This window comes from Austrofundulus limnaeus, unplaced genomic scaffold (assembly GCF_001266775.1).
Source record: "Austrofundulus limnaeus strain Quisiro unplaced genomic scaffold, Austrofundulus_limnaeus-1.0 Scaffold6143, whole genome shotgun sequence".
Classification (NCBI taxonomy): Eukaryota; Metazoa; Chordata; class Actinopteri; order Cyprinodontiformes; family Rivulidae; genus Austrofundulus; species Austrofundulus limnaeus.
The window spans coordinates 1-515 of record NW_013958545.1 but is presented as its reverse complement, the minus strand read 5'-3'; the positions used below and the strand labels follow the sequence as shown (position 1 = coordinate 515).

The following is a 515-nucleotide window of genomic DNA, read 5'->3' as shown; positions in this document are numbered from 1 at the left end:
AACCAGACCTGTAAGAACCAGAACTGTAAGAACCAGACCTGTAAAGACCAGAACTGTAAGAACCAGACCTGTAAAGACCAGAACTGTAAGAACCAGACCTGTAAAAACCAGAACTGTAAGAACCAGACCAGTAAGAAGCAGAACTGTAAGAACCAGACCTGTAAGAACCAGACCTGTAAGGACCAGACCTGTAAGAACCAGACCTGTAAGAACCAGACCTGTAAGAACCAGAACTGTAAGAACCAGACCTGTAAGGACCAGACCTGTAAGAACCAGAACTGTAAGAACCAGACCTGTAAGGACCAGACCTGTAAGAACCAGACCTGTAAGAACCAGACCTGTAAGAACCAGACCTGTAAGAACCAGAACTGTAGGGACCAGACCTGTAAGGACCAGACCTGTAAGAACCAGATCTGTAAGAACCAGAACTGTAAGGATCAGACCTGTAAGGACCAGACCTGTAAGAACCAGACCTGTAAAGACCAGAACTGTAAGAACCAGACCTGTAAAGACCA

The 515-nt window shown here is 45.6% G+C and overlaps 1 protein-coding gene across 1 annotated transcript; it reads left to right on the top strand.

The window, feature by feature from the left end:
- Nucleotides 1–6: 6 nt before the first annotated feature.
- Nucleotides 7–490, top strand: LOC106512373 (keratin-associated protein 4-9-like; the record flags this gene model as incomplete). Its single annotated transcript, XM_014001006.1, has 1 exon — nucleotides 7–490. A coding segment is annotated over one exon (484 nt), but the record flags the coding sequence as incomplete, so codon positions are not given.
- Nucleotides 491–515: the final 25 nt, after the last annotated feature.